Below are 27,129 nucleotides of genomic sequence, written 5' to 3'. Positions count from 1 at the left end.
CAAAGCCTACAGGAATGAATTGGAGCTGTGTTTGATCAATAGGGCGAAGAACTTTCTGCCACCGTGCTTTAGGCTCCTTTCTCCTGCAAACCAGAAGTCCCTATCCAAAATTTGCCATCACATATTCCCTGTCAGGCTTCAGGGAATCAGATTCCTCCCTCCCGTGGCAGTAGATAAGCAGAGCAAAGGAAAAGGAGTCTTCTTACCAGTTAGAAACTTTAATAATCACAGCGAGAGAACAAAGAACCCATCTCCTAGTGTGGCGGTACTCCCAGTTAAGGATCACACCCCCTTAAGACCCTATTAATCCACGTCACTTCTACATGTTGAAATCTGAGCTTGTACCCTCTGTGCTTTGTGAGCTTTCTGTTCTGCCACTTTCTCAGCTCTTCTTGACCTTGGGGAGAGCGGAGGAATGCTGTATGGAGACAGTGAATCTGTTAGCCCTCTCTTTTCCAGTGTTTCTTCTCCTAGCTGTTTCCCATCCAGTATTTTCCAGCTTCTGCCTTCTGAACTATGCCCCTCTGCAAACCACTGTTCCAAAGCTATACTGTCCTTTTGCTCCAGGGAAGATCCAGGAGCAGGAGCAAGGGGAGGTTCCCACCATTCCTCCTCAGTGCAGCCCTCCTCAGCACGGTCCCTGACATTCCCTTATCTTGATCCAGGAGGATTTCCCTTTTGATGCACCAGAAATGGAAGACATCCAAAGCAGCCATTTCTTCCCAGGAGATACGTTCCTGGAGCAACTGGGACAGGGGAGAGTGCCAGGCACAGCGAAACCAGGCAGGTAATGTGCCTTGGATGAAGACTTTCCTGTCCGCTCTTGTGTGTGTTTGCAGCAAGGGCAAATGCAGCTTGAAATGCAGTAGGGGGAAATGAACTCACTGCCTTTTAAGCCATGAATGTGTGTCTAGCCTTTGGTGGCACAATGCAGGCTGCCCAACACCTGCAGCTCTGTCATCTTAGTGATGCCACCTGAGGTGGCCACCTCACTACCTCATGGAAGGACCAGCCCTGTATTTCCCCAGAAATCCAGCCACCCCTGGTATTTAACACCAGTCAGATTAAATCAAATAAACAAGGAATATTCAGATAGGAATTTTATGGTCTTAGATATATGGTAATGTTCATAAGTGTACCAACCAAGCACATACATAGATCAGCACAGGAAGGTCAACCTGGAACCATTTTGATTCCTAAACTGACCAAATGTTTTCTCTGCAAGATCAAAGTGGGAAACCTCCCCATTTTCTCTTTCCTCACAAATCCTGTCTTAAGGACACATTTAAGATATGAATAGGGTGTGAGCCTGTGACCTGGCCCAGGAACTAAGTATTTATCACTACAAAAGAATGGCCAGGCTCCCCAGGCAATCCAATCAAGTAACCTGCCAGACAGGAGATAAACAACAACAGGAGAAAAACAATATTCAAATTTGTGTTTTAGACCGCCTTTTTTGTAATGTAGGTGTGATGTATCTGAGGGGTGGTCTTAGGTTACACCCCTTCTGTGATGTATGTATGATGTTTCTGGGGGCAGTCTTGATCTACAGGGTGGCAATTTCAAGTGTCTTTATAAGGCCTTGCACACCATTTTTCTAGGTTCCTCCTCCTCTCCTGTGGTTGAGGGGAGCACCCTGTTGCAACAGATCAATAAAGATCAAGCTTACTAGCTGCTTTGCTTCTCAATATTCTCTGGTTGGCCTCTGTTATTTTCTCCTACCAATAGGGAACCTATGTAAGGACTCTATATGGGCTCTTGGATACCCCATAAGGGAAAAGGGCAATTTTTTAAAAAACACAGGAAACCAGGAATTATGTTCACGTGTGGTGGGGGTGTAAATATGTACATTTTTTATTTTTATTTTTTGCAAAAAGTGTTTAAGGAGATAACAGAAATCACTGGGTGAAAGCTGGACGAAAGTCCAGAGGTAGTACTATTATCAATTTACAGTGGGGTGGAAGGTTCGCAGGCTGTGAAGAACTTGCTCACAAGTTTATTGACAGCTGCACAAATTGCTATAGCTAGGAAGTGGAAGGGGCAAGGAGAATATAAAATGGAAGAATGGTATAAAGAGGTGTGGGATATTGCTATTAATGATAAATTAACATGTGCCATTAAGGTAAGATGGGGAATACGCAGGAGAAATGATTTTGAGGAGGTATGGAAGCTGTTTGTAGAATTTGTACTGTTAAAACGGAAAGGGGGTAAAACCACCGCAAGATGTGTTGAAATTTTGGGATGTTGGATAGTTACAATGGAATGGTCTCGGTGGTGGGGTGCACATTTTTACTCTTATTTATTTATGATTATAATTTTGTCCATTAAAAAAAAAATCCATCCCCAGTAACACATTACAATTTGAGATCTAAATGCATTCCCGTTCTTTAGATAACTATTAATTCAGTGCAAAGGGCTTTCCAGCAGTAATGGTTAGGGTTCATAAAGCTCCTTACTTGTACAATCTTATACATAAAAAAAATTGTCCAGTAGCAACATGAAAGCTTATACCAAGAACAAACTTAGTTGGTCTCTAACGTGCTACTGGACATTTTTTTATTCTTTTATTTTATATATATTTCGACTGCGTCAGACCACCACGACCACCACTTGAATCTAAATGTCTATCTAAATATAATGACTTATCTTTGCAAAGTTGTGGTAAGCCAGGATTAGTGAGATGCTATATGTGAGCAATCTGAAAAAAATTTGAAAGCTGCATGTGAGATGCTCTATGGGGGCACTGTGGCCCCTTCTCAATCTTATAAGCTTTAAATTCAATCTCCCTTAAAAAGATCCAGAAAATTCAAGCGCCTAACCAGCATCTAGATTTTCTAGATGTCAAGGTTCTCTTCCAAACTAAGCGTTCAAAATTCCTGTCAAGATAAATAACACAGCCTCAAGCTTAATTGCTGAGATTGGCAGTGCAAACTGAGTTCTCTGTCAGATGTTGTCACTTTGCCGTTTTGCTTTCTTCTTCACGTTACACAAGCTGACATAGCCTGATCTTGTACCGTAGCTCCAGATCTAAGTCTTGCAGCTGTTTCAGGAACCCTCGGTTTGGGGAGATGGCTCGATTCTGCAGGACCTTTCTGACGGCGTCAGCCAGGAAGAAATTCTGACAGATCATGAGGTAAGCCAGAACCAGGGCTGCTGATCTGCTTCTGCCTAGAATGCAGTGGACCAAGATCTTTCCTGGAACGGAGATGAAATGATTTAAGAAGAGAGCAACTGGGAACTCCTTTGAGCTCCTCCAGTAGGGGATTTTTGGGGTTCCTAATTTGTATTAAAGCAATCCAAATTGTCAAGTGGCTCTGAAGCTCACTGGGTGACCTTGGGCCTCTCATTCACTCTGTCTCTCAGTTTGACCTATCTGAAAATGGTTGCTTGTCTGCCCCGGACACCAGCAACCCATGCTATGCTGCTGCTAATACCTAAAACATCAGTGCAGCAGTTCCACCAGGGCAGGCACTCACCGTTTGATAATAATTACAGTCCAATAATAGCTTAATTATAACAATGCCAATTTATAATACAATTACGAATACCAATCGTTCAAATACCAAATTATATAATTTAGGTGGCCCCCCACATGCTAGAATGGATGGTTTGATGATTACTTCTGCGTTCCAAAGTCTTATTAATTTCAATTACATTCTGGTCAAAATAATAATCCCTTATACAACAACGGCGATATTAATAACTTCTATTTGTGTTGACACATTAAATGATTTATAGAACTACAAGTGAGGCATTCAAACTACCATATTTTTCGCTCTATAGGACGCATTTCCCCCCTCCAAAAATTAAGGGGAAATGTGTGTGCATCCTATGGAGCGAATGCAGGCTCCTTGGCTTCAGCGATAGCAACGCAAAGCCTCTGGAGGCTAGGCGTTGCTTTTGCTGAAGCCTGGAGAGCAAGAGGGGTCAGTGCGCACCGACCCCTCTCGCTCTCCAGGCTTCAGGGATAGCCGCCTGAAGCCTTTGGAGCTCAGCAGGAACTCGCGCTGCGCTCCAAAGGCTTCGGGTTGCTTTTGCTGAAGCCGGGAGAGCAAGACTCTCCTGGCTTCAGCAGAGAGGGAGAGCTGCGCAGCGCCCCTTCAGCAAAGTGGGAGGAGAAATGGAAGGGGCTCTGTTTCTCCTGCCACTTCGCTGAAGGGGAGCTGAGCAGAGAGGGGGAGAATTCCCCCCACCGTTCTCCCCCTCCTATGGTCCGGTGCGTCCTAAAGAGCGAAAAATACGGTATATTCTTGTTCTTCTTGTGTGTGTGGCAATTATTCTGTCTGTGGTGTTTCTTCCTGTCCTTGTAAAATGTTCTGTCTACCTTTTCCCGGTTGTTGCTGTTCTCCATCATGCCTTGGGCAGAGCTAATATCCCATTGTTGTTTCAGAAACTTCCCCATTGCTCCATCCCAAGGCACTCACCATTTGGTACACTTAGGGCTTTGGTGATGAATTCGGAGGCAGGGTGGAAATGTACGCTGAGGTCAAAGTCTGGGGAGTCTTCTGCTGCTATTCCATAGTAATGAAACTCTGGTCCGTAGAACGTTTGGTTTCCTTTGCATCCCCAGGCAGCGTGTGATGCATTCAGTATGTGAGTGATACCCCGTTTCCTTAGCTCTTCCTTGTTGTGTGCCGCCGTGCTGCCGGGAAACAGATATGAAAGTGGGCAGGTGAGCAGAAATGAACCCCATGTCCTTATTTATTTATTACATTTACATACCATCTTTGGGACACAGGTGGCGCTGTGGGTTAAGCCACAGAGCCTAGGACTTGCCGATCAGAAGGACGGCGGTTTGAATCCCCGCAACGGGGTGAGCTCCCGTTGTTCGGTCCCTGCTCCTGCCAACCTTGCAGTTCGAAAGCACGTCAAAGTGCAAGTAGATAAATAGGTACCACTCCGGTGGGAAGGTAAACGGCGTTTCCGTGCGCTGCTCTGGTTCACCAGAAGCGGCTCAGTCATGCTGGCCACATGACCCGGAAGCGGCACGCCGGCTCCCTCAGCCAATAAAGCGAGATGAGCGCCGCAACCCCAGAGTCGGTCACAACTGGACCGAATGGTCAGGGGTCCCTTTACCTTTATACCATCTTTATCGTCCAAGCATCTCAAGGTGACTTACAGGGTTCTCCTCCTCCCCGATTTACGCTCACAACAGCCCTGTGCGGTAGGTTAAGCTAAGAGATGGTGACTGGCCCAAGGTCGCCCAGTGAGCTACATGGCTGAGTGGGGATTTGAACCCTGATCTCCCAGGTCCAACACTCTCACCATTACAAGAAGAATGGCAACTTAAACTGATGGAATATGCGCAGCTTGCAGATCTAACATGCAGAATAAGAGAGCAAGAAGAACATATGTTTAGAGAAGATTGGGAAATGTTTATTGAATATATGGGGGGGGGATTGTGTCTATTTGAAAACGCTGGCAGCATTAAGATAAATTCAACAGTGTAAATAAGTTTTGGTGGATGTAATAATGGAGTACTGAATGGTTTATGTAAGATATGCAAGGATTTATGTTGTGCAAAATGAACCATGGAAAGAGAGGAAGGGAAGTCATTGATATTTTAAGGTTGTTTAAGTGAATATTCTGAAATGTAAAACAGAAATTTAACAAAAATTATAAAAACAAAACCAAAAACACTCTATCCATTTTGCCACACTGGCTCATCTTATCATGGTGCAAACAGTGATACAGGGCTTAGTTTCAGATGAATGAGAAAGTGTTGGATATTATTGATTATTGATTTATTGATTTAAACAAATATGTAAGAAGAGCATAGTGAGTGCATATGCATTCCTTTCAGCAGGCAACGCAACTGCTAATCCCACTTCAAATTCCTAGAGAAATATCATTATCATTATCATTATTGCCACAGCTCCCAGACCCAAAGCTGCACCTTAATTTTTTCTGAGGTCTGGTGGGCCAAGCCTTTCCTGTGGCAGGCCCTGTCCTGTGGAACTGCCTGCCAGCAGAGGCTTAGTAGGAATCATCCCTGCCTACTTTCAGATACCTGTTTAGAAAACTGCTATTTAGATACGCCTCTGAAACATGAATTCCTTGCCCCAACCAACATTTTAAAAGGTGCTTCTCCTGATGTTTTGGTGCCATGTTCTAAGTGTGGCGTATGTGCTTCTTCCATGCATGTTATCCTCACATGGGACGTGGGTGGCGCTGTGGTCTAAACCACTGATCAGGAAGGTCAGCGGTTCGAATCCCTGCGATGGGGTGAGCTCCTGTTGCTCTCTCCCAGCTCCTGCCAACCTAGCAGTTTGAAAGCACACTAGTGCGAGTAGATAAATAGGTACCACTGTGGCAGGAAGGTAAACGGCATTTCCGTGCGCTCTGGTTTCCGTCGTAGTGTCCCATTGCACCAGAAGTGGTTTAGTCATGCTGGCCACATGAGCCGGAAAGCTGTCTTTGGACAAACTCCGGCTCCCTCGGCCTGAAGCGAGATGAGCGCCGCACCCCATAGTTGCCTTTGACTCCTCACAACAACCCTGTGAGGTAGGTTAGGATGAGAAACTGTGACTGGACTTGTTAAGATATCTGGGCTTCAACTTCTTCGAAGCCTGTGACTGATCTTTTGTATATAGGACAATGGTCCCTTAATCGAGATTTGCAGGATTTTCCTGTAAAGGCTGATGCAGTAGAGGGCACACTATGAACCGCTTATCTGGATAAATCTCCTCCAGTATGGACAATCACATTCGAAGGGCACAGATATCACCATGTGGTTTCATTAGCACAGGGCATTCTCTGTGTCCTGCCGTGAACTGCTGCCGAGCTGCATTTGGCACAGATGAACGGTTTTCTGAGCCGAGGGCTGTGGATAATGTTTTCATATAGATGTAATCATAATTTCATCTGGACAGGAAGGGCACACACACAGAAAGTTGCCATCCTTCCTTTTGAAACAGATGTTGCATGTGAAATGTGCCGATTTTATACTAGGTTTACGTCTTCAGAATGAAGACAGGCTGCACTAACAGAATTGCTGTTTGGATTTGTTAGTTTATTTCCATAACAGGGAAAGCTTCCTTTCATTTGTGGCTCCTTGAACATATGGACAGGGTACGGTCCTGATGTTACGACAATCCAGTGGATTGCGTAAGCTTCCCCTAGCAGGATCTCATCCGATACTTATTTCAAAATGATTGCCACTGATCCGAAAGGGTTGTGCTTTCAGCATCTCTTTCCGTCCTATTGATAATGTCAGGGAAAGTTTAGAGTGTAGGGTAGGATCAAATTCCAATTAGGCAGATCTGCCTAGAGTAGTATGAATCACTGAATCAGAAATCTACATTTCATAAATTAATACTGACGTATTCCAGTGAGGCAGTTTTGTTGCAACTTATGAGATTCCTGCAGCTTCGTAAACACTAATAAGATTTATTGAGACAGAACCATTTGTAGTTAGAGGTTCTTTTTTCAGATGCTGAAACGGTTGGTCTTAGATAGCAGTTTTCCCTTTGTCCCATCCTTTCTAGACATGGGCTGAGCAGTTTTGCAATTGTTCTGCTGATTTCCCCTGGAAAACACACTTTTTACCGCTGAATTGGAACGAACGGAAATTCACGGAAAACACAATGGCTGTTTACATACCCTCCAACATTTCTCTGATGAAAATAGGGGCATCCTAAGGAAAAGCAGGACATTCTGGGATCAAATCAACTGATGATTTCCTTCTATCGGTCCACAATAGAAAGCGTACCACATACATCATACTGTATGTGGTACGCTGGTTTGACAGAAAGTCCCTACAGAGGGTGGTGAAGACAGCACACGATATCATGGGCTGTCCCCTGAGTCCGCTAGTTGTTATCACAGGAGACCGTTGCCTCAGAAGAGCGAGGAACATTCTCAGGGATGGCTCACGCCCTGGCCAGCACCTTTTTAATCTCCTGCCCTCGGGCAGGAGATATAGAAGCATGATAAGCTGCACCAACAGGTTAAAGAACAGTTTCTACCCGTGGGCCATGAGGCTGCTGAATGGAAGACAGCAACATTGCAGCTGACGTTCGGAGTTGGTGGTCGTATGACAGCACACAGAGTGAAACAAGGACTGAGAGATTGGGGGGGGGAGGGGGGCTCATTTAATCTCACTGTAAACAAGCGGTACAGTGACAATAAAGTATTTCTATATTCTATATTTCTATAAATCAGAAACTGGGACAGATTCTGTAAATCCGCAACTGTCCCTGGAAAATAGGGGCACTTGGAGGGTCTGTGTTTGGTCCAATTCAGTTGTAAACTACAGGGAAGCAGTGAGGCAAACGGAAGTTACACAAATTAGATTAAGATATACAGCAAGAAAATACAGCAAGAAAAACCCTTTACAATGACAAAAGGCCAAGGAAAGATACAGATAGTAGCAGATGCAAAATACATATGAATACAAGATTCAAAGAGAATGGGTGTGATTCTTCTGCAACTGGCCGGACCTGATTGTAAATGAGTATAGCAAAAATAGTATAAACTCCCTAAAATGGGACAATTACTCCAGATCTATACCAAGTCTGAGTTCCTTTAGTTGCTAAACTAATGGAGTCTAGCTCAGTAGCTTCTTTTTTAAAAAAACAAAACTTTTTTTAAAGTAATATTTTCTATTCCATAGGGTAGACTTCAGTGTTGTCAGATCTACTTAATTCTATTAACACTGGATTTGTTTGAATGCTGGCCAGCACTAGCTTTTAAATGGTCAGATGAATTAAATAGTCTAGGAGCATGCAAAGGGAAAGGTTCGGTGACAGGGTATAACTCTTCTTTCCGATAAGAGGCCGAGGCGGCAAATATCGGAGGAACCTGGATGATTTATTTAGCAAGCTTGGAACATGTGGTCCTAATGAATTATTGCTGCTCACTTATGAGACGTTTTGACCAATAGCAGGCGCTGCATTGACATCTTAAATAGCACAGCTTTATACAAAATATGCTGTTAGCAGCTAGTAACAGGAAGTGACCGACAATGGAGCCAAATGATGTGGGCAGAATTCCTGCAATGCTGGGGGTTGGACTAGATGACCCTCGGGGTGCCTTCCAAGTTCCAGCGTTTGCGATTCTATGGGACTGGGGCATAGGGAACTAATGTGCCATGACAATATGTGTATGTTGCTGCGGTTGAGTGATAAGGGAGCTCCTCTGTGGCGTCTGCAGCAGAGGTTTGAGTGCCAGGTGTTTCCCCTTTTTGGGCCCTAACAGTTCTCCCTTCCACTGCTGGAGCTTGAAATATTGTCTCCAGCTTCCCAGCTCCATGTCCTGTCAAGTACTATACTAGCTGATGGAGTGGGGGCTTGGTAGTATCATTGAGTACCGTATTTTTCGCTCTATAGGATGCACTTTTTCCCCTCCAAAAATTAAGGGGAAATGTGTGTGCGTCCTATGGAGCGAATGCAGGCTCCCTCCGCGCTCTGGAGGCTTCGCGTTGCTTTCGCTGAAGCCTGGAGAGCGAGAGGGGTCAGTGTGCACCGACCCCTCTCGCTCTCCAGGCTTCAAAGATAGCCGCCTGAAGCCTCCAGAGCGCAGTGCGAGTTCCCGCTGCGCTCTGGAGGCTTCTGGTTCCTTTTGCTGAGGCCGGGAGAGCAAGACTCTCCCGGCTTCAGCAGAGAGGGAGAGTTGTGCAGCGTCCCTTCAGTCAAGCGGGAGGAGAAATGGAAGGGGCTCCGTTTCTCCTGCCGCTTTGCTGAAGGGGCGCTGAGCAGAGAAAGGGAGAAATTTTTTTTCTTGTTCTCCCCCTCTAAAACAAGGTGCGTCCTATGGTCGGGTGCGTCCTATAGAGCGAAAAATACGGTATTATTTTGCAGTGTTGGACGGGGCTGTTGGGGGAGTGCTCTGATCATCCCAAAGTCATTTGCTGCTTGCCTTTTGGCTCACCATGTGGATGCCTCTACCCCTGATTGGTGACTCTGGCTTCCCATCCTGGGTTGAGTGGGCGTCAGAGAAGACGGGCACGCAGCAGTGGCATTTTTGTGATAACAGCGAGTATAGGATTGCTCAACCCAGACAATTTGGTAGGGGATAATGTAACTTGGAGAACTTACGGTCACATGACGCCGTATCCAATTTGCAAGAACACGGAATATTATTTTTTTGCAGACGACTTTAGTTACCCTTTAGTTTCTGTAGGCTTCAGGTCAACTGAAATATTAGTGAGAAATCCATCTGCACTGGAATTTAGAATGATACATTATGACATGTGCCAGTTGCCATGACGGGACTGGACAATAATGTGTTTGCTTCTCAGAACTTCTGCCTTCAGCCATGTGACTTCTTGCAGATATCTAAATCATTTAACTCTCTATCATCTTTCCTTGAAAACAGAGGCTCAGTCTAGTGGTTGCGTATCCCTTTCAAGAGCAGAGGTTGGGATCAGTTGAGCACAGTATACTCTATGCCATTTCCTACCTCAGGGTTCAGATCTGATTTTTTTATGCATCAAAGGTTGACAAGCGCATGCTAACTGTATAATTAATCCACCGTATATTTGCCAATATAAAATGCAGATAATCACCCCAGAGGATTATACTTTCAGAATACAGAGCAGGATAAAACAATATGAGTTGTATTTGTAAATTGCATATGGATAGAGCAGCGAATTCTTGGTGCATAAACACATAAATAGAATATTCAGACATACAATCTGTAACCAGGCCCACAGCTAGGGTTCCTGAGAAACTCAACCTTCAATTTAGAAAGTCCATCACCGCTCATGTTTCTTGAAGACGTGCATTTTAAATTCGCCAGTATAAGGTTTCAGTAGCCAGTGGAATTTCTGTACTCTGCTAGGCTACCTCACTCGGCCGCAGATTTCTCAGTTTGAATACCTTGTCTACATTCCTTGCATCTTTCTCCACTTGTCTGGATATCACACCTTGTTCTCACCCAACTGTAAATTCTTTTTTTTTTAATTCTGTATCTAACACAGAACATACTGGGCACCCCAAATGCAGAGGGTGGTTGGCGTCACTTGGTTGTAGATAGGATAGGTATTCTGGGCAAAAAAAGTGGGTTCCTTTGCTAGAGTTTAGTTTTTTAGTTTTAGCACATAATAAAATATATTATCTTGTGTCTCTGTGATAGGACTATCTGTGCTGTTCCTGCCCCAGTAATATACAGATTTTTGTAATGTGCTTTCTGTTATGAAGGTTGTCCAGGAATCCCCACCCCTGTTGAACGACAGAGAAAAAGAAGGGAAACTCTTTTCAGACTTTAACTTCAGCGTGCACAGATCTGTCCTCCGTTAGCAATGTGAATTCATTGGTTATAACATTACAGTGCTGTACAGTACCTTCCTTTTACCCCATGCTCAAGCTGCGGCTTCGTTCCGGGTCACACTTACATGTTGCCTATATAAAGATTGGGCCACACTTCATCTATCTCATTTAATTCCATCCTGCAGCTGTCCATCACATGCTCCAACTCTTGGACGGAGGGTGAGGCGGATCTGCGGCTGTTCATTTTGCAGAAGGAGGCGGTCGTCTTTGGAAATGGATCATCCGCTGTCATGCAATGATACATGGTCGTTGCAGAGCCCCAATGAGCTCCAGTTACCTTTTGACGTTTGACAGGGAGAAGCAGGTGCGCCTCTTGAGAGATGTCCCCTTTTCGTCCCCTGCCCATCCCCATGCCTAATGTGGGAAACAGCCTTTGCTGACCTGGCAGCACAAAATTCAATAAGCACGAGTGGAGATCAGCATCCTATTTTTCCTCTAAAAGGGAAAAATAGTTCTTTGGAGTTGAATTATATTATTATGTACTCCTCTGAAGATCGTTATGGAAGATCGTAGAATCATAGCGTTCGAAGGGTCCTGGAAAGTGATCTAAAGTGGTACCTTGGTTCTCAAACTTACTCAGTTACAGAAGTCTGTTCCAAAACCAAAGCGTTCCAAAACCAAGGCGTGCTTTCCTATAGAAAGTCATGCAAAATGGATTAATCCGTTCCAGACTTTTAAAAACAACTCCTAAAACAGCAATTTAACATGGATTTCACTACCTAGCGAGACCAATAATCAATGTACTGTACTATAAAAAAAATAAGACAGTATTGTAGATGATAAAAATTAAAATTACATTTTTTCCTTACCTGCACTGATGATAGTCATTGTTTGGATGGGGGGCTTTTATTCATTTCTGCAGTCACACCATCAATCAATCAGTAGCTGAACTGGGTTCCACACAGTCACAAAAACAAATCAACCCAAAAAAGCCTCAAAAAACAACAACGCAAAATAAATAGTAAAAACAAAAGCCCAAACTTAATCTGTTCCGGAAGTCCGTTTGACTTCCAAAATGTTCGAAAACCATGGCACAGCTTCTGATTGGTGCAGATGCCCCGGAAACAATAGATGACAGCCGCATCGGACATTTGGCTTCCTCAAAACATTCAAAAACCGGAACTCTTGCTTCCAGATTTTCGGCATTTGAGAACCAAGGCGTTTGAGTACCAAGGCGTTTGAGTACCAAGGCGTTTGAGAACCAAGGTACCACTGTAGTTCAATCCCATGCTAATGTAGGAAACCCATTGCTGCAGCATTCCTGATAAGTGGCAATCCAGACTCTGTTTAAAAACCTCTAAAGAAGGGGAGTCCATTTCTTTCCAAGACAAGCTTCCCCACTATTGAACTGCTTATTTGTAAGAAAGTCCTTCCTAATGGAGGAGAGGGGTTCATTGGTTTGCTGAGAGGTCGCTGTAGAAGTTGCTTTTGGTGGGTCTCAGCTTGCCTCATGGTGGACCCTGCTAACACCCCTCAAAATATCCATCGTTTCTGAGAGCATGGCTACTATTAGAAAAATACTACAATGAACACATTTTAATGAAAACATTCCAGGACAGGGAGCCTTGAAAATAACTTGTATTCCTGATCACCAGGGGTGCTTGCTTAGTGCTTTATTTGCTGAGCTGAAGGTCCAAATTTCTCAGTTGCTTCAGAAACCCTCGGTTGGGGAAAATCCAGCGACGTTCTTTCACTGCCTGAATGGCTTTAACCAAAGAGAAGCGATGGTAGATCATGAGATATGCCAGCACCAACGAAGACGACCTGCTTATCCCCACTGCACAGTGCACTAAGATTTTGCCTGAAAATGAAGTAAACCACATTTTTTTATCATCTTAATAGATGGCGTTTTTAAATTACAGAGAAGACAGAATTCAACCATTTCTGAAACAGGTACATTTAACTTGCAGTAGTTACATTAATACTGGATAAATTTAGTCCCCAATTCTGATATTATCTTCATTTATGCATAAATGTGGGGCCCTACAGTACATCGTTTGTGTCAAGTTAATGAAAATCTTCTTGGGCTTACTTCACAGTTTAGCTAAAATCAATGTTTGGCAGAAATTAATAATTGTTCAGATTTTCAGTATATATGTGTGTGTGTGTGTAGTGATCTTTTTCTTTTGACTCAAGAAAATCACCATTTTATAGTTCAAATTGGGAAAAATAAATATACAGTAAATGGACAAAAGTACAAAGAACATGCATTACTCATGTTGAAATACTGCCCCTCAATGAGGCCAAACTTTCATCAGTAAAACACCACATTCCACACTGCTTCACACATTAAATGCTCGCTTCCATCTGAGACTCAGGAAACACCGGGAAAGGAAATTTAGCCACCATCAGGGGTAGCAACAGAACTGACGATTCACCATGCTAGAGAAGCAACCAAAATTTTTAAAATTTTTAGTTTCTTCTCCCGTTGGATTCACAACATATTTAGCGGTCTGTTTACTCCTGCATCCCCCCCCCCGAAAAAAGCAATGTATGTATGTATTTGTGTGTGCGCACATTTAAGAGTTTTCTTTGTTGGATTCTGATGAATTTTCAGTGCTGGGATAAACTGCAGTTTCAAAATGTACTTAGGACAAGATCGAAAGAACAGTGAATCTAGTTGTTTTTGGCAACAGGGATTCTTATATTGTTTTTTCTCAAGCAGTGATAAAAACTCGCAGCTCTTTTGCCACCTGGGCATAAAAGAACAGTAAACGGTAAAGTTAAAGGACCCCTGGATGGTTAAGTCCAGTCAAAGGCAACTATGGGGTTGCGGCACTCATCTTGCTTTCAGGCCGAGGGAGCTAGCATTTGTCCACAGACAGATTTCCAGATTGTGTGGCCAGCATGACTAAACCACTTCTGGCACAACAGGACACCATGATGGAAACCAGAGCACACAGAAAAACCATTTACCTTCCTGCTGCAGCAGTACTTATTTATCTACTTGCACTGGTGTGTTTTCAAACTGCTAGATTGGCAGGAGCTGGGACAGAGCAATGGGAGCTCACCCTGTCGCGCAGATTAGAACTGCCGACCTTCTGATTGGTGAGTCCAGGAGGCTCTGTGGTTTAGACCACAATGCCACCCATGTCCAGAAAAAGAATAGTGACAAAGGACAGAAGATTTAAACATGGTTTCCAATGTGTCATGGCAAAGTGACATCAAGGTGATCAGGAACTCCAGTGTTGATATATAATGTGAGAGGAGGGTAGATAATGAGACACGGGCATTGGAGACACCTGGAACCTCAATATGTTATAGCTATGTACAAATAATAAGGAAATGGGAACCAGATGAGCATACTGTGGTACCTCGGGTTAAGTACTTAATTCATTCCAGAGGTCCGTACTTAACCTGAAACTGTTCTTAACCTGAAGCACCACTTTAGCTAATGGGGCCTCCTGCTGCTGCTGCGCCGCCGGAGCACAATTTCTGTTCTTAACCTGAAGCACTATTTCTGGGTTAACGGAGTCTGTAACCTGAAGCGTATGTAACCTGAAGCGTATGTAACCCAAGGTACCACTGTACATATGAGTAGAGAAATGGAAGCAGGAGGTAGGCAGAGAATTTACGAAGCCAAGAATCTCTACCTGGAAACAAAGAGAAGGTTGGGGAAGAGGCATAGGGCAAAAGCTGCTCAGTGATCCTCACAGGGCGGCCATCAAGTAAACCCAAAAGCAATGAGAGCTGAAAATCTTCCCCCAGTCTCCAGCTCTCCAAAAGAAATGGCAGTGAAGTGCCAAATTGCCAGCACAGCACAACATAATATGAACATTTGTGACACACGTTGCTTCCCTACCTCCTGGTGTGTTCAAGGCTTTGTGTATGAATTCTGCCGCGGGGTAAAAATATGGAGTCATATCAAAATCAGGAAGGTCAAAGGCTGGTACACCATAGTATTCGATCGTTGTGCCGTAAAACTCGTGGGATCCTTGGCAAAATATTTTGCCGTGTGCAGCATTTAAAACATGGCTGATGCCCATTTTCCACAAACCAAATCTGTTGTGGGCCATAACACTGGAGAGAGAAAAATGAAACAGAAAGTGAGAGACAGACTTAACAGGTAGGAGAAGAATCCTGTTTTGCTTTCAGGCTTCTCCCTCTGATTTGTGGCTCAGATCCACTTATGGTATGGAGAAAATCTCCCACGCTAAGGAACAGAAAATTCAATTATGATGTAATGAATGAACATTCTGGAATAAGCCAATGGTCCATCTGGTCCAACATGCTGTTCTCACATTGGCTACTTAGATGTCTCTGGGAAGCATGAAGCAGGATCTGAGCTCAACTTCATTCTCCCCTCTCTGGTTTCCAGCAACTGGTATTCAGAATTATACTGCCTCAGACAGGGATGGCAGAACATAGCCATTAGGGTTAGCAGCCATTGATAGCCTTGTCCTCCATGAATTTGCCCAATTCTCTTTTAAAGCCATCCAAGGGTGTGGCTATCACTGCTCTTTGTGGGAGCAGATCCCATAATTTAATGTCTTATTATGTGAAGAAATACTTTGTCATGAATCTTCCATCATCTGGCTTCCTTGGATGTCTCTGAATTTTAGGGTTAGGCACTAAATCTGTTAAGCGCATCAATGGACTTGGGAGCCAGTGTAGTCTAGTGGTTAAGGAGTCAGGCCTAGGACCTGAGAGACCAGAGTTCAAATCCCCACTTAGCCATGTAGCCCGCTGGGTGACTTTGCCCATTCACCAATTCTCAGCCTTAACCTGCCCACTGGGTTATTGGGAGGATAAAATGGGGAGTGGGAAGAATCGTGTAGGCCATCTTGAGCCCCTTGGAAGAAAAGCAGGGTATAAATGAAATATTTAAATAAGACCCTAGTACAGAATCCCCTGAGCCACTTTCCCTTGAGACTGTAGCCCAAATAACCCTCAGGGTGCCACTGCCCTCGCCACCAAGGGCCTCCTATTGCTCAAGACCCGATCACGACAACGGACAATGCACCCAGCCAGAAAATAGAAGCGAGATGGCGGCATGCTAGATTCCAGGCTGCAGGACAGTCCCTTTAAATTGCTATGGTCCTTGGGAAGCAAGTAGAGCCAGGAGGAGGTAGGCAGGTCCATGCCTACTAAAAAAAGACCAAGGAATCTGTTGGAATACCTGGTTTGCTCCCAGTGATCTCTCCATGTCTTTTGCCCTTGTTTGCCAGTTCATGGTTCCTGACCTTTGACAGAAACACTGTCATCCCGGCCTGGATACCATCAGCTTGAGAATGCTCGCTGGGCTTGCTTACTCCCAAAACGTCTGTGGGCTCAGCCTTACCAGAACTGGACAGATCTATAAAGACATGGCTTTACGCTGGAGTTAAAGGTAAAGGTAAAGGGACTCCTGACCATTAGGTCCAGTTGTGGCCGACTCTGGGGTTGCGGCACTCATCTCACTTTATTGGCAGAGGGAGCAGGCGTACAGCTTCCGGGTCATGTGGCCAGTATGACTAAGCCGCTTCTGGCGAACCAGAGCAGCGCATGGAAATGCCGTTTACCTTCCAGCCGGAGCGGTACCTATTTATCTACTTGCACTTTTGGGCGTGCTTTCGAACTTCTAGGTTGGCAGGAGCAGGGACCGAGCAACAGGAGCTCACCCCGTCACGGGGATTCAAACCGTCAACCTTGTTATTGGCAAGTCCTAGGCTCTGTGGTTTAACCCACAGCGCCACCAGAGCGAGGCAATTGAAATGACCCAAAGAGCCAGGGAAAGGCAATGAGAAGATACAAGGAAGGACTAGTTTCTCTGAAGCAGTGCTTTTTTTTCTTTAAAAAATGTTTATCGGTACTCTCATTTTCCTACTCATATTGAAATACTGCCCCTCAATGAGGCCAAACTTAGATTCACAAAATGTTTAGGGGTATGTGTCCCCCTGCATCCCCCCAGAAAAAAGCACTGCTCTAAAGTGTACGGAAACCACACTGACTGAACTCTTTTGCCTTCAGCCATGTCTCTTCGCAACTTGTGGGGGCTAGAAATGGCTTTTTGGAAGAAAAAGTAAGATGATAAATTCAAGAATCCAACATTTTGTTCCAGATTCTGTGTGGCATTCTGAACGCACAAAATAAAAAAGATAAACTGCTTCAGGCTCCTTAACAATTAATTGCAAGACTGTCTTGCAAAAATCAGATAACATGTTAAGGTGCAATTTCCTCTAGTCATGTGTCAGAATGCCCCATTGGTTTAAATGAGGTACAGTCATGCATAACCAGGTACTGGACCCAACCAGATCACAGAATGACGCATTCCTTGGAAGGAGCATTGACTTGGCTGCAGTAGTTACGTTGGAGCTCTTGAGCACTGCCAAGAAAATGCTGAGCCGTTCCACGGACGTATACTTACAGATCTCCCAAGAAAAGGTTAGGCCATACTTCATCAACATGGTTACAGGAAGGCCTCCCAGTATTCAGGAGCTGTTCTAGATCTTTAACAGTGGGGGTCTCAGCTGTGGATGTTCCAGAACATTCCGGGTCTTTGGAGAGTGAGATACACTGTTCAGCCATCCTTATTAAAGTAGCAACTGTTCCCTCTGAAACCTGAGAAAGTGGTCCAGGCTTGCTTGTTTAATGCGCTCTTTTAGCCTGTGTGCTTGTCATTTTGAATTTATTGGACAGGTGCTGGGCAGTAGCAAAGCATGCAATGTGTAAAGTCAAAGCTTGGAAAGGAGGTGCCATTTTTGCACACCCTGAAGGCAAACAGGCATTCAACAACGGCCACTGTCGCACACACAGGAGCATGATTTCTGCCAGAGATGATATCTCCAGTCTTGGGAAACAAAAGATGAGCTTGTTGAAGCCCTAATTACACAATGGGCAATAGATATAGGACACAATATACGGTAGATTTTAACCTCTGGGGGAAATTCTGGAAAAGCGACTTTTAAGTTTACAGCATGTTATTCTTCGGAGGAGAACTACTTGAAAATGTTTTAGAGCTGGTCCTTGCCTCCGAGTAGGTTTGCTTAGATGTATAAGACTGAATCAGATAAGTGCTGGAGATGCAAAGAAGTGGAGGGAACATTCTTTCATATGTGGTGGACTTACAAAACGATGGCCAATTATTGCCCAGTCTCAAATCTTCCATTCCTGGGCAAGGTGATTGAGCGAGTGGTTGCTGAACAACTCCAGGCACGCCTGGAAGAAGCGGACCATTTGGATCCCTTCCAGTCGGGATTCAGGCCTCATCATGGGACTGAAACTGGTTGATGATCTCCGGCGGGCTAGGGACAAAGGTGAGAGCTGTTTCCTAGTTCTGCTGGATCTCTTAGCGGCGTTTGATACCATTGACCATAACATCCTTCTGGACTGTCTTGAGGGGCTGGGAGCTGGGGGCACTGTCATACATTGGCTCCCAGTACGTTTCCGAGCACAATTCAAAGTGTTGGTGCTGACCTTTAAAGCCCTAAATGGCCTCGGTCCAGTATATCTGAAGGAGCGTCTCCTCCCCCATCGTTCTGCCCAGACACTGAGGTCCAGCTCCGAGGGCCTTCTGGCGGTTCCCTCACTGCGAGAGGCCAAGTTACAGGGAACCAGGCAGAGGGCCTTCTCGGTAGTGGCGCCTGCCCTGTGGAATGCCCTCCCATCAGATGTCAAAGCGATAAACAACTACCTGACATTCAGAAGACATCTGAAGGCAGCCCTGTTCAGGGAAGTTTTTAATATGTGACATTTTAGTGTATTTTTCATCTTTGTTGGAAGCCGCCCAGAGTGGCTGGGGAAACCCAGCCCGATGGGCGGGGTACAAATAAATTATTATTATTATTATTATTATTATTATTATTATTATTATTATTATTACAAAAGGGTAAAAGAATACAGTGGTACCTCAGGTTACATACGCTTCAGGTTACAGACTCTGCTAACCCAGAAATAGTGCTTCAGGTTAAGAACTTTGCTTCAGGATGAGAACAGAAATTGTGCTCTGGCGGCGCAGTAGCAGCAGGAGGCCCCATTAGCTAAAGTGGTGCTTCAGGTTAAGAACAGTTTCAGGTTAAGTACTTAACCCGAGGTACCACTGTATTTGGAAATGATCCATAATGAATTGGGGGGAAATGTTCAGAAGTACTTTCCAAAAAAACCAGAGTCCTTTTTGTTGGGGATAATTCAGACTGAAATTCCCAGTTGTCAAAAAAGGTTATTTATGTATGCTGCTACTACGGCCCGTGTTTGGTTAGCCCCAAAATGGAAAACGAGTGAGGTCCCAACCAAAGAAGAATGGCAACTTAAGTTGACAGAATATGCACAACTTGCAGACTTAACATATAGAATAAGAGAACAAGAAGAACATACATTTAAAGAAGATTGGAACGTTTACTGAATATATGGGGAATAATTGCATTAAGCTGAAAACGCTGGCAGCATTGAGATAAATTCAACAGTGTAAATAAGTTTTGATGGATGCAGTAATGGAATACGGATTGGTATATTTTTTGTAAAATACAGTGGTACCTCGGGTTAAGAACTTAATTCGTTCTGGAGGTCCGTTCTTAACCTGAAACTGTTCTTAACCTGAGGTACCACTTTAGCTAACAGGGCCTCCCGCTGCTGCCACATGATTTCTGTTCTCATCCTGAAGCAAAGTTCTTAACCCAAGGTAGTATTTCTGGGTTAGTGGAGTCAGTAACCTGAAGCGTCTGTAACTCAAGGTATCACTGTATGCAGGGATTTATGATATGTAAAATGAACCATGGAAAGAGAAGAAGGGAAGTCATTGATATATCTTAAGGATGTAAAATGAGTATTTTAAATTGTAAAACAGAAAATTTAACAATACAATATATATATATTGTTATATATAAATATAGATATATATATATAGATATATATATATATAGATATATATGTGTGTGTGTGTGTGTGTGTGTGTGTGTGTGAGAGAGAGAGAGAGAGAGAGAGAGAGAGAGAGAGAGAGAGAGAGATGATATCTCCAGTCTCATGCATTCTCTTGCACAGGAACTCTAACTGCCTCTCAATCAAGCACTCTTCATGCAGACATTATTGCCATGGATTGGACAGGCATTTTTTTGGAGGGGTTTTTTCTCTGGACCCTTGGCTGCCAAGCTGAGCAACACAAGGATCGTGGATTAGGAAGAACACCCAATGTGCAATGAGTTTTATATGTCTTACGCACAAAAACAAACCTGTTAAGGTGATGGACTATATGGAATTGGCAGAAATGACTGGCAGAATCCGAGACCTGGGAGAAGAGTTGGTGGAAGAAGACTGGAAGAAATTTAAAGACTATCTTCAGAAATACTATAAAATTAATGAATGCTAAAACTGTGCTTGGATTGGTTATAAGTGGTAATTAGTGATAAAAGTTAATAAGATTATGCAAAAAAAAGGTATCGATGTTTGGTTGAAAATATTGATATAGAATGTGTTATGGTATAAAGCTTAAATATTTGAAAAAGGGTAAGAATTTGCTGAATTAAATATCTAAACGGGAATACAAAAGGGGGGAGGCGTGAGGAGGTCAAGAACATAAGCATATGAATTCGAGGTCATTGGGAATAATGGATTTGTTTTTATTTTTTGTTCTTTGGTTAAATTTAACTTTTCTTAATTAGTTGTGATTTTTTTTTTTGTATCTCTGTGTGTTTCTTTTTTCTGTAACTTATGGTTTTCTTTTAATCTCTATTTTTCTTTTCTGTAAAACTTTAATAAAAATTTATTTTAAAAAAAACAACAAAAAACAAACCTGTTAATCACAAAAAGTAAAGTCTGATTCCAGATTGGAGAGCTAAGTCTTGACATATGGACCAGGAGATTCTGAAAGACACGGTAATGGCGAGGCAGAACAGTAAGTGGATTATGATGCTTCCGAAGATCACTTCTTCTCCTAGCCGGCTTACGGGTTTTGAGCAACACAAGCAGCAAAACTGTTATTTATTAAGGGTTCTACACTCCTGCTGTGCTTGCCGATATTCTATTGCTCATCAGTGAATCCACCTGAGCCAACAATTTAAAACGCTGATGCACTATTTCATATTTTAGAGCAGGTTGGGAGAATTTGATTTCAGAAGAGAGCAAGATTTCAACAAGGTCCGAATATGTGGTTGACCCTTGGAAACATTCAAGGTTAAATTGCAGAAAAGCAAAATGTTTTAACAGCATTTGCTGTGGTTTTTTTTTAAAAAAACAACAAAATAGTACACCAACACTTTCAATACAAATGTCTCCCTCAGATACTGTACATTTCTTTATTTTTAAACCGATGATTTTGTGGCTTCAGCACAATGGCTGATCAAGTTGTAGAACCAAGGATTTAATGTCACAATACTCTGACATAAAAGGGGTAATAACCCATTCCCATGCTGCCTAAATATGAGACAGCTCGTACAGGTCTATCAATAACTCTAAGCCACGATAGCTTAGTGGAATCCCCACAGATAAAGTTTACTTCTGAAGACTAGTTGCTGGATACTGCAAGCGGGAGAAGGCTGTTCCCTTCAGGGCCCAGTTCTGTACTTCCCAGAAGCATTAGGCTGACCACTGTTCAAAAAAGGATGCTGACTTAGAACCACTGGTAGGTGCATTTGAAGGTAAGCTCCCAGCGCCATTCGTCTGATTGGACTCCAATGCGCTCTACGTGAGGCTACCTTTGAAGGTGACCCAGAAACTACAATTAATCCAGAATGCGGCAGGTAGACTGGTAACTGGGAGCAGTCCCTGGACCATCTAATACCAGTCCTGAAAGACCTACATTGACTCCCAGCAATCCCATAGTCGCCTTTGACTGGACATAACCGTCCAGAGGTCCTTTACCCCCCCCTCTCTCCCTCCCTGCATATTTTTATTTTATCATACCATAGAAAATCTGATAATTTTTTTTAAAAAATAAGGACGAAGCCAAAAGGAGAGAGCACAGACTGATGATAGAAAAAGACAACGAGGAACACGCTTTAATGAAAACATCCCATGACACTGAGGCTTGAAAATAACCTGCTTTCCTGATCATCAGGCATTTGTTTCCTTGCTTTCTTGCTTAGTGCTTTTTTTGTTTAGCTGAAGGTCCAAATTTCTCAGTTGCTTCAGAAACCCTTGATTGGGGAAAATCCACCGATGTTCTTTCACTGCCTGAATGGCTTTAACCAAAGAGAAGCAGTGGTAAATCATGAGGTATGCCAACACCAACGAAGACGACCTGCTTATCCCCACTGCGCAGTGCACGAAGATTTTAGCTGCAAATGAAGAAAGCATGTTGTTGTTTTTTAAAACATCTTTAAAGGTGGCATTTTAAACTACCAAAGGAAGAGAATTCAAATGTTTCCTAAATACAGTGGTACCTCAGGTTAAGTACTTAATTCGTTCTGGAGGTCCGTTCTTAACCTGAAACTGTTCTTAACCTGAAGCACCACTTTAGCTAATGGGGCCTCCCGCTGCCACCACGCCGCTGGAGCACGATTTCTGTTCTCATCTTGAAGCAAAGTTCTTAACCTGAAGCACTATTTCTGGGTTAGCAGAGTCTGTAACCTGAAGCATATGTAACCTGAAGTGTATGTAACCTGAGGTACCACTGTAAGTACTTTTAACAATTGTTGCCTCTAATCCCAACAGCTATGGTAATGCTGAATAAGTTTAGTCTCCAATTGGGGAGCTTATTCTCATTTATACCTAAATTGTGGGGCTCTACTCTACACAGCTTGTGTGAAGTTTTGGTTAATTGAGATCTGCTTGGGCTTAATCTACACTCGCAAAACAAACACAAAAGGTAAAACACGGGTGAATTCCTTCAAAATATGGTTTTGTTTGGTGGTGTCTATAAATAGGCAAAACCTCCTGCTTTTCTCTCTCTTTTATTGCACAATGCAAACTGTGTTTTATACCCCATTTATAATTTTATCATTGTACCCATTTCATTCGCTCCCTGATTTGTTATGTTTCTTTTGACTTTATTATCAAAAGCTCCTTGTGTCAAACTTTTATTAGCCTGTTACTGTTTGTTTGTTTTCTCTGTGTGTATTGTTTGTTTTTCTTGTTCAATATTTTTTTATTAAAAAAAACCAAAACTGGCATGGGGTAAAGGTTCCAATCATTACCCCACTTACCTGGGCATAACCAGAATTGAATTCACTTAGTTACTACTGGGTAAAATTGGTTAGGATTGGAACCCAGGCTGCCTCCTCCCAGCACTGTAGCCATAATCTCATTTGGGAGTCCTAGTTGGATAGTACTGTTGCAATTGATGAAATGAAGAAACAGGAGAGGGATGCTATCTGTTGCAGCTTAGTAAGAACTGCCAAAGTCAGGCACAAATACATTGAGTTTGAATCCTGTCAAGACAGAAGTACTGTTTTGGGGAGACGGGGTGGGTGGGTATGGGGGACTCCTTGGTCTTGAATGGGGTAACTGTGCCCCTGAAGGACCAGGTGCACAGCTTGGGAGTCATTTTGGACTTACAGCTGTCCATGGAGGTGCAGGTCAATTCTGTGACCAGGGCAGCTGTCTACCAGCTCCATCTGGTACGCAAACTGAGACCCTACCTGCCTGTGGACTGTCTCGCCAGAGTGGTGCATGCTCTGGTTATCTCCTGCTTGGACTACTGCAATGTGCTCTACGTGGGACTACCTTTGATGGTGACTCAGAAACTACAACTAATCCAGAATGTGGCAGCTAGACTGGTGACTGGGAGTGGCCGTCGAGACCACATAACACTGGTCCTGAAAGACCTACATTGGCTCCCAATATGTTTCCGAGCACAATTCAAAGTGTTGCTGCTGACCTTTAAAGCCCTAAATGGCCTTGGTCCAGTTTACCTGAAGGAGTATCTCCACCCCCATTGTTCAGCCCAGACACTGAGGTCCAGCTCCGAGGGCCTTCTGGCAGTTCCCTCACTGCGAGAAGCGAAGTTATGGGGAACCAGGCAGAGGGCCTTCTCAGTAGTGGTGACTGCCCTGTGGAATGCCCTCCCATCAGATGTCAAGAAAATAAAGAACTATCTGACTTTTGGAAGACATCTGAAGGCAACCCTCTTTAGGGAAGTTTTTAATGTCTGATGTTTTATTGTATTTTTAATATTTTGTTGGAAGTCACCCAGAGTGGCTGGGGAAACCCAACCAGATGGGCAGGATATAAATATTATTATTGTTATTATTCTTGTATTCTATTTATTGCTCTGGGAGAGTTAAACATGACCGTATATATCTGCTATTTAAGTCCATGAGACTATAAAGTACAAACCCAACAGCAACACCAGAGCTGCCAATCCTCCCCTAACTTCCAGCTCTCCAGAAAGAAATGGCAGAGGAGTACCAAATTGCCAGCACAACACAACATAATATTAACATTTGTGATGAATGTTGCTTCCCTACCTCCTGGTGTGGTCAAGGCTTTGTGTATAAATTCTGCCGCGGGATAAAAATATGGAGTCATATCAAAATCAGGAAGGTCATCGGCCGGTACACCATAGTATTCAATTGTTGTGCCGTAAAAATCATGGGGTTCGTGGCAAAATATTTTGCCATGTGCAGCATTTAAAACATGGCTAATGCCCATTTTCCATAAACCAAATCTGCTGTGCGCTGTAACACTGAAGAAAAGACAAAACAGAAAGTGAGAGGCAGACAGATACAAGAAGAGTCCTGTTTTCCTTTCAGAGAGCCAGTGTGGTGTAGTGGTTAAGAGTGGTAGACTCATAATCTAGTGAACCGGGTTTGATTCCCTGCTCCTCCACATGCAGCTGCTGGGTGACCTTGGGCTAGTCACACTTCTCTGAAGTCTCTCAGCCCCACTCACCTCACAGAGTGTTTGTTGTGGGGGAGGAAGGGAAAGGAGAATCTTAGCCGCTTTGAGACTCCTTCGGGTAGTGATAAAGCGGGATATCAAATCCAAACTCCTCCTCCTTTCCCCTCTAACTTGTGGTCTGGGTCCTCTCACATTCTATGAAGAAAATAGCCCACGTTAAGGAACAAAGATTTCAGTAAGATTTAATGAATGAATATTCAGAACATAAGAAGAGCCTTTGGCCCATCTAGTCCAACATGCTGTTCTCACAATGGCCTCTTAGATGTCTATGGGAAGCATGAAGCAGGATCTGAGCTCAACTTCATTCTCCCCTCCTGTGGTTTCCAGCAATTGGTATTCAGAATCATGCTTTCTCAGACTGATGGCACAACACAGTAGCCATTGATAGCCTTCTCCTCCATGAATTTGTCTGATCATCTTCTAAAGCCATTCGAGTTGGATGCCGTCACTGCCTCTATTAGCACAGATTCCAAAATTTAACTTTGTACTGTGTGGCGAAGGGCTTTATTTTGCCTGTCCTCGATATTTGAACATTCAGCTTTGTTGGAAACCCCCATGTTGTGGTGTTAGGAACTGCATCTTTTTTTTCCAGATTAAAATTTTACAGTCCAACATACAACATAAAAACAAGATTCCAAGGAATCTCTTGGACATCCGCCCTCTGCTTTGTGGGCCCTGTTATTAATCATTTCCTCCTGCATCTTTTATGATATTCCAAATTTGTTTACCTCTCCATTGTGTCCAAAATTCACCATTAAACTACAAGTGATATTCCAATCCTACATTAGGCACTGAATCATGGCACATCCATGGACTTGGAAGCAACTGTGGTGTCAGGTTTAGGGTTCCGGTAGCCTCACCAGAAATGTGACAGATAATTGGTTACTGGGAATGAATAAACAAGTCTAGATGTGTGTTTACACTGGAATCAGAGCTAGACAATTAAAGCAACCGAAACAGTCAGGCAAAGGTAATGAGAAGTCACAAGGGAGGACTAGGTCACTCTGAAGGGGACGGAAGCCACACTGACTGAACTCTTTCGCCTTTTTCATATACCAACTGCATGGCCTTCAGCCATGTGTCACCACAACTGTGAGGGCTAGAAATTGCTTTTTTTAAAAAAAGGAATAGGTGGTGGGAAGAAAGGTGATGCACTGAAGAATCCAACATTTTGTTCCAGATTCTGTGTGGCATTCTGAATGCACATGAAATAAAATACATAAATTGCTTACGGCTGTGTAACAATTAATTGCAAGACTGTCTTCTCAAAGAAGCCACGATTATGTGCAATCCTACCACCGGTTATGTGTCAGAATGCCCCATTGGTTTAAATGAGGTACAGTCATGCATAACAAGGTTCCGGACCCAACCAGATCACAGAACGACGCATCCCTTGGAAGGAGCACTGACTTGGCTGCAGTAGTTGCATTGGAGGAGCTCTTAAGCACCGTCGAAAAGATGCTGAGCTGTTCCACAGAGATATACTTACTGGTCTCCTAAGAAAAGGTTAGGCCATACTTCATCAACATGGTTGCAGGAAGACCTCCCAGTATTCAGGAGCTGTTCTAGATCTTTAAGAGTGGGGGTCTCAGCTGTGGATGTTCCAGAACACTCAGGGTCTTTGGGCAGTGAGACACACTCTTCAGCCATCCTTATTAAAGTAGCAACTGTTCCCTCTGAAACCTGAGAAAGTGGTCCAGGCTTGCTTGTTTAATGCGCTCTCTCAGGCTGCGTGCTTGTCATTTTGAATTTATTGGACAGGTGCTGGGCAGTAGCAAAGCCTGCAACGTGTTAAATCAAAGCTTGGAAAGGAGGTGCCATTTTTGCACACCCTGAAGGCAAACAGGCATTCAGCAATGGTCATTGTAACTGAATGGCAAAGTCTGCTGAACAGAAGAGGAAATACACAGGAGCATGATTTCTGCCAGAGATGATCTCTCCAGTCTCATGCGTTCTCTTGCACAGGAGCTATTAATTCCCTCTCAAGCAAGCACTCTTCATTCAGACATTATTGCCATGTACTGGACAGGCATTTTTATTTTTAGGGTTTTTTCTCTGGACCCCTGGCTGCCAAGTTGAGCAGCAGCGTGAGAAAAGATGTTGCAAGTCT

The 27,129-nt window shown here is 43.6% G+C and overlaps 3 protein-coding genes and 1 long non-coding RNA gene across 9 annotated transcripts in view; 2 read left to right on the top strand and 2 right to left on the bottom strand.

Moving 5' to 3' along the window:
* LOC310763570 (uncharacterized protein) overlaps positions 1–791 on the top strand; it is a gene marked incomplete at its 3' end in the record, with an annotated part of 50,180 nt that extends 49,389 nt beyond the window's left edge. Inside the window, exon 3 of the mRNA XM_083616080.1 lies at positions 666–791. Coding sequence (XP_083472206.1) covers positions 666–791 — 126 coding nt within the window. The remainder of the gene's footprint in view (positions 1–665) is intronic.
* Positions 203–18,315, bottom strand: LOC310763550 (dual specificity protein phosphatase 13A-like). Of its 3 annotated transcripts, XM_083616028.1 has the most exons (6): positions 17,617–18,315; positions 15,073–15,290; positions 12,080–13,071; positions 4,425–4,642; positions 1,802–3,195; positions 203–1,108 (listed from the first exon to the last, which is right to left on the bottom strand). In XM_083616028.1, the coding sequence occupies exons 1-3, from the start codon at positions 17,775–17,777 to the stop codon at positions 12,884–12,886; spliced, it is 567 nt and encodes a 188-aa protein (XP_083472154.1). In that variant the 5' UTR covers positions 17,778–18,315; the 3' UTR covers positions 203–1,108; positions 1,802–3,195; positions 4,425–4,642; positions 12,080–12,883. The 3 variants fall into 3 exon arrangements, 2 of the variants coding, with proteins under 2 accessions (XP_083472154.1, XP_083472153.1); XM_083616027.1 differs by lacking the exons at positions 15,073–15,290; positions 17,617–18,315 and having other exon boundaries at positions 11,336–12,086; XR_014548641.1 differs by lacking the exons at positions 203–1,108; positions 1,802–3,195; positions 12,080–13,071; positions 15,073–15,290; positions 17,617–18,315 and adding an exon at positions 10,038–10,170 and having other exon boundaries at positions 4,537–4,642.
* On the top strand, positions 2,995–22,402 carry LOC310763578. Of its 3 annotated transcripts, none has more exons than XR_014548668.1 (5): positions 2,995–3,133; positions 11,396–11,574; positions 12,917–13,163; positions 16,439–16,599; positions 22,302–22,402. It is a non-coding gene; the product is annotated as an uncharacterized lncRNA (long non-coding RNA). The 3 variants fall into 3 exon arrangements; XR_014548669.1 differs by lacking the exon at positions 22,302–22,402 and adding an exon at positions 20,226–20,405; XR_014548670.1 differs by lacking the exon at positions 22,302–22,402 and adding an exon at positions 16,951–17,193.
* On the bottom strand, positions 12,727–26,932 carry LOC310763551 (dual specificity protein phosphatase 13A-like). 2 transcript variants are annotated; one of them, XM_083616030.1, is made up of 4 exons: positions 26,509–26,932; positions 24,587–24,804; positions 22,201–22,456; positions 12,727–12,834 (listed from the first exon to the last, which is right to left on the bottom strand). In XM_083616030.1, the coding sequence occupies exons 1-3, from the start codon at positions 26,667–26,669 to the stop codon at positions 22,233–22,235; spliced, it is 603 nt and encodes a 200-aa protein (XP_083472156.1). In that variant the 5' UTR covers positions 26,670–26,932; the 3' UTR covers positions 12,727–12,834; positions 22,201–22,232. The 2 variants fall into 2 exon arrangements, with proteins under 2 accessions (XP_083472156.1, XP_083472155.1); XM_083616029.1 differs by lacking the exon at positions 12,727–12,834 and having other exon boundaries at positions 22,152–22,456; positions 26,509–26,931.
* Positions 26,933–27,129: the final 197 nt, after the last annotated feature.

The sequence above is a fragment of the Podarcis filfolensis genome (assembly GCF_964270895.1).
Source record: "Podarcis filfolensis genome assembly, chromosome: 5".
NCBI classification, from domain to species: Eukaryota; Metazoa; Chordata; class Lepidosauria; order Squamata; family Lacertidae; genus Podarcis; species Podarcis filfolensis.
This window is presented reverse-complemented; position numbering and strand designations above follow the sequence as displayed.